The 6,065-nt window shown below is 45.8% G+C and overlaps 1 protein-coding gene across 1 annotated transcript in view; it reads left to right on the forward strand.

Annotated features, from left to right (window-relative positions):
- Positions 1–6,065, forward strand: part of bin3 (bridging integrator 3) — a 38,430-nt gene that overhangs the window by 30,420 nt on the left and 1,945 nt on the right. The window contains exon 8 of the mRNA XM_046350643.1: positions 3,552–3,686. Coding sequence (XP_046206599.1) covers positions 3,552–3,686 — 135 coding nt within the window. The remainder of the gene's footprint in view (positions 1–3,551; positions 3,687–6,065) is intronic.

The following is a 6,065-nucleotide window of genomic DNA, read 5'->3' on the forward strand; positions in this document are numbered from 1 at the left end:
CACACAAGCGACCAGGCTGTCAAGTATTGCCTTTTGAAAAGGCACTGCTGCACATAAACGGGCACGTCATTTAGTATTGTAGACACATTCGCTGAGACCTCTAGGGCAGCATTCACAGATATCAATGCAGCGCTGCCTGGGCTCACACACCCTCACATGGGTGGCCACCCACACACATTGAGAAAAGCATTGTCAGTGGCACAAAGAGTCAAGAGGCCCCCTATGTCCCTGGCCTTTGAATCTCACAGCTCTTAAAGAAATGATCCGGACCAAACACTAACATGCCATTTAAAGACTCACAAAGGACAGACCCACAGGGGAGTTACTTAAGATAAAATATTACTTCACATAGGTGATTCTGTTCTACATATGTTATATCTCCCCTCGAGCACACACACATTGCGCACTCTATATCATTGCCTATTCATTGAGATATCATCTCTTTCTTAATGCCCACCAGACTACCCACTAATACATCACACACGTTCCTGATCAACGGTGGCGTGGTCTGCACACAGCCAACTCCTCCCACATAACCCACTCCTCCTCACTTGTGATCGTGATTAGGCTTTTTCTTTTTTCTCTATTCTTCTCTGTGGGAAGACATTTTCATTCTCCTGTTGCTTTTCACTGTTGTTGACAGATTACATTTCTGGGAACGGAGCTGATATGTTATGGTTGAGCCCCAGTAGTGATTGAGGTATGCATAGGGCTGTTACGGTGACCGTATTACTGCCACACCGGCGGTCACGAGTTATGACGGCAGTTAAATTCCACTTGACCGCTTAGTCACGTTAATTAGACTTCTCCAAGCTCTGATGCTGCTGATGGTCATTAGTAGCCTACCAAACTTGCTAACTGCCTGGTACTCGGCACTCTATTGTCCCTCTAATCACTCTGATATCAATGCAAATGTAATCGAAAATCTAATCAAACACTTCATGACAGTCCATGAGCTCATGTTGCGCAACATTTCTATATGCTATGTGCTTTTGCTGTTTGTTAGGCCTACTCATCTTGTTGGCTGCTGAAAAAGTAAATGTGGACAGTTCTTCCAATACCTTAAACATGCACCTCGGATAAGGACGTGTGCAGGTGCGTCCCTGATGTGTCTGTCTTCACTTGTAGCCTGTGAGAAAGACTCAATCATGTGACGGGCATTGGCTAATAAGAATTTAGCTATCTGATAGAACCGTGGAGGTGAGAGGTGCTTTGGAGCATACAGCCAGGAGAAGGGAATTATAATTATTATTTTCAGCCCAAGGGCACAACGGTCACTGGCCGCAAAAGGCATGTATTTTTTTAGGGTGCATTATGGCCACGCAAAGGGGTTGACGCTGAGACATTCAAGGTATTATCAAGTGCTTGTCAAATTGTGAATGAAAGACTGAAGTGTGTACAGCCTGTGCAAGAAACAAAGCCTTAGAATGTACAAAAAGATTCGCAACATATAGACCAATGTTTGTATCGCAACTAAAGATGCATAAATAACTCTGAATGAAGCATATAGGAGGACCTGTTTCTTTGTTAACCGCCCAACACAGAATAGCCGCATGTGTACACTCCCTCAAATCATTTTGAGAAAATATCCTTTCTATTTTTTTTCAGCCATGTTCTTTGTATTCTTCATACAACAAAATATTATAAAATAATGCCATGAAATTCTAAGCAAATCTTGTCTGCTAAATGAACTAGTGTAGCCAACAGCCATATTGCATAACCAGATCAGGGCCTAACATAAGGACAACTCAAGAGTACGCTATTCTGTTCTTCTGAAATAAACTAAATTTTCTTCATATCATATTTCTTTAGACCAGTCTAAAACAAATAATGGATTTATTGTGATGGTGTGGGCTATATAACATTGATGGATTTATTAGACTTTTTAAAATAAAATAAAAAAATAAACGTCCTCACTGTCAACTGCATTTATTTTCAGCAAACTTAACATATATAAATATTTGTATGAACATAAGACTCAACAACTGAGACATAAACTGAAACATTTCCACATACATGTGACTAACAGAAATGGAATAATGTGTCCCTGAACAAAGGTGGGGGATCAAAATCAAAAGTAACAGTCAGTATCTGGTGTGGCCACCAGCTGCATTAAGTACTGCAGTGCATCGCCTCCTCATCTCCACCAGATTTGCCAGTTCTTGCTGTGAGATGTTACCCCACTCTTCCACCAAGGCACCTGCAAGTTCCCGGACATTTCTGGGGGGGATAGCCCTAGCCCTCACCCTCCGATCCAACACGTCCCAGACGTGCTCAATGGGTTTGAGATCCGGGCACTTCGCTGGCCATGGCAGAACACTGACATATCTGTCTTGCAGGAAATCACGCACAGAACGAGCAGTATGGCTGGTGGCATTGTCATGCTGGAGGCTCATGTCAGGATGAGCCTGCAGGAAGAGTACCACATGAGGGAGGAGGATGTCTTCCCTGTAACGCACAGTGTTGATTGCCTGCAATGACAACAAGCTCAGTCCAATGATGCTGTGACACACCGCCCCAGACCATGACGGACCCTCCACCTCCAAATTGGTCCCGATCCAGAGTACAGGCCTCGGTGTAACCCTCATTCTTTCGATGTTAAACGCTAATACTACCAATCACCCCTGGTGAGACAAAACTGTGACTCTTCAGTGAAGAGCACTTTTTGCCAGTCCTGTCTGGTCCAGCGATGGTGGGTTTGTGCCCATAGGCATCGTTGTTGCCGGTGATTTCTGGTGAGGACCTGCCTTACAACAGGCCTACAAGCCCTCAGTCCAGCCTCTGTCCGCAATAGGCTGAGAGACTGAACACTGATGGAGGAATTGTGCGTTCCTGGTGTAACTCAGGCAGTTGTTGTTGCCATCCTGTACCTGTCCCGCAGGTGTGATGTTCGGATGTACCGATTCTGTGCAGGTGTTGTTACATGTGATCTGTCACTGCGACGATAAGCTGTCCGTCCTGTCTCCCTGTAGCGCTGTCTTAGGCGTCTCACAGTACATACATTGCAATTTATTTCCCTGGCCAAATCTGCAGTCCTCATGCCTCCTTGCAGCATGCCTAAGGCACGTTCACGCAGATGAGCAGGGACCCTGGGCATCTTTCTTTCTTTTGTTGTTTTTCAGAGTCAGTAGAAAGGCCTCTTTAGTGTCCTATGTTTTCATAACTGTGACCTTAATTGCCTACCGTCTTTAAGCTGTTAGTGTCTTAACGACCGTTCCACTGGTGCATGTTCATTACTTGTTTATGGTTCATTGAACAAGCATGGGAAACAGTGTTTAAACCCTTTACAATGAAGATATTTGGATTTTTACAAATTATCTTTGAAAGACAGAGTTCTGAAAAAGGGACGTTTCTTTTTTTGCTGAGTTTAGATGTTCCAAAGATCTACATCAGTGGCTTGCAGGCCATGTGTGCTAAATATGTTTGCCAATTACTGTGAGACCGGCAGTTATTTGCTTGACAATCACCGGCTGACATGACCACCACAGTTCTAGGTATGTATGCTAAAGCTTCAACTTCAACTGGTCTTCTGTTTGCCCTAATCTGTCCAGGCCAGGGAGGAGCTGAGACCAGTCAGGGAGGACTTTGAATCCAAGAACAAGCAGCTGTTGGATGAGATGCCCAAGTTCTACCACAGCCGCATCGACTACTTTCAGCCCAGCTTTGAGGCACTCATCCGGGCACAGGTGAGCTATAGATAGTGTATGATTGGGTGCACACTTGTGACCAACCCACATGCACAGTTATGAATTATAAGGCATTCAGTTGACACACAAAACCTGTTCACAACTTTCCAATCCCAGTTCAAATAGTTTCCAATGGGTTTTATTTGAGTCGTTTTAATAGATTGTTTATTTGGGTGTAGTGTTGCCCCTAGCTGTCTGTTGACCAGCATCAGAGCAAGAGAGAGTGGTAGTGTAGAAGAGCGTGCGTGTAATCCTCCCTGTCTCCCCCACCCAGTCTTAATGTGATTAACCCCAGTGACGGCCCCACGCCTTCCTAATTAGCCCAGGAAGCCCAGGTCTGTCTGTCTGTCCGTCTTGCTCCAGCCTCTTTCTAACCTAGGAGCCCGGTCAGCCCGCCTCGCTATAACCAGCCCAGCAGCTGAGTCGAGTGCCCGCCACAGTCGCCCACCCTCCGCACCCTACCCCCACCCCCCGCCGTGCCATTTCCTCTTATGGTTAAAGACTGACACACGCCTAATCAGATTGAGAAGTGGCCACGTCACTAGGCCAGGCTGGCACCCCGCCCCCAAAAACACTGGCAGACAGACAGCTGCCTATCAGACTCAGCAGACATGTCAATGATACTGCCAGGCAAGCCCAGAGGGGGTTCAAAGGATATGTCTGTCCTTTGATCAATCCAAAGTGATGTCTTCTGTGACACAGAGTTCTGTACGTTCCTCTGTGTTCCTATGATAGCAGAGCAGGTGGGTAGGTTTGTGTGTGATGACTGTTACTAGTAGACTAAGTGAATGGAGCCCTCCTGGGTATAACAGCAGCGGAGCCTAATCTTCACTGCTCAGGAGATGGTGTCACTGGAAGTAGTCTGTCTGGACTTGGTAGCTGCCATTAGGTCTCTGGTAATCTTGTTAGCTGATCAGGATTATCTCCTTCATAGTAGCGCTGTAATTTAACAATGGACATCACTGTGTCATTATCTCTTCCTAGAATGATGATTATACAAGCATAATCATTCCCTATAAGATTTGGATTTAATAGAGACTGGTTGTGGATGAAAATTAATGGGTACAGATTTTGGGCCTTCCCACTGTTACATTGTCCCTGTTTCAGTGCGCTGTCCTCTATGGACACTTGAGCAAGCCTGTACTACTCAGTCATTTGCAGACAGACTGACTCACTGCTGAAGCAGCTTCAAACAGTAATGAAGGCCCTCTGATGGAGGTAGAGCGCTGATGACTCGAACATGCTCAGATAGCTCATCTCTAACCCTAGCAGTGTGAATTAGTGGGGTTGGGTCAGAGGGACAGACTCCAGAGCTGGGCTGGCGTACACAGCCACTCCTCTAGTACAGCCGCTACTGGGTGGTCAGTCAGTCAGCACAGCACAGCAGCCCAGTGGACCTCGGGTCCGGGCCAGCCCCCCTCATCTGGCCATGCAAGCGCAGTCTGGACTCCCACTCCCCCTCTCTCCCCCGGACATGCTGCATGGCTCCCAGAGCACCCTCACAATGCCTCTCTTTGTTCTGAGGCTCGAACACCACTAGTTCCATAAAACGGCTGTGAATGGGAAGCAATGCTCTGCTGTGATCGGATGTGCCTGTCCACCTGTACAGATGCTGGATAATTGAGCCATTGTCTGAGTGTGGATTCCCGGTGGTTGTTCTTGGTTACGGTGTTCTGTACTACTTTTACAAACTGAAAGAAATGATGTTCTTTTGACACACGCTACTGTCATAATGATTGAGTTATTTTGCACCTGAGCCCATTGATAGACTAGATTGATAGAGATGGGCTCATATTGGACGCCAAATTTCTATGACTTTTTCTCCAACGTACTGTATGTTATTGAAATATTGATAGTGAAATAATCAGAGTTGAGGTCTGATGAGCCGGCGTAGCTCTTTGTCTATATCAATATTTAGTCAATCGGGGCTAGGGTGAGGCCACGGGTGTGTATTTGGACGTTTGTTCAAAAATAAGTCACGGAGGTCATACAAATAATAGTCTGAATTTGGCTTCTTTTCATATGTGGTCCATGTAGACTTACTGGGATAATTGTAGAGACTGGATGACAAGGATGTTCACGCCGGACCGGACACAGTGATCGTGTGTGCATTATCACTGACATGTATTCCATAGCTTTTTCACCAAGCCACTTTTCAAATGAAAAATATCCACTTTACCCCCACATACACCGGTAACTTAATACTCATAGCCCACTGATGTGGTCTAGGTGGCAGAGTTTGCTATAAACACACAGAGGCCTTTCAAACCGGGTTCCTCTTCCGGTTAGCCAACTAAAGAGCTTCTGTTAATATAACTTTTGCTGCCACTGGCACACACATCATGTGGAGAAGACATTTGGACTGAATTAAATGTCCTT

The sequence above is a fragment of the Oncorhynchus gorbuscha genome, linkage group LG05 (assembly GCF_021184085.1).
Source record: "Oncorhynchus gorbuscha isolate QuinsamMale2020 ecotype Even-year linkage group LG05, OgorEven_v1.0, whole genome shotgun sequence".
Classification (NCBI taxonomy): Eukaryota; Metazoa; Chordata; class Actinopteri; order Salmoniformes; family Salmonidae; genus Oncorhynchus; species Oncorhynchus gorbuscha.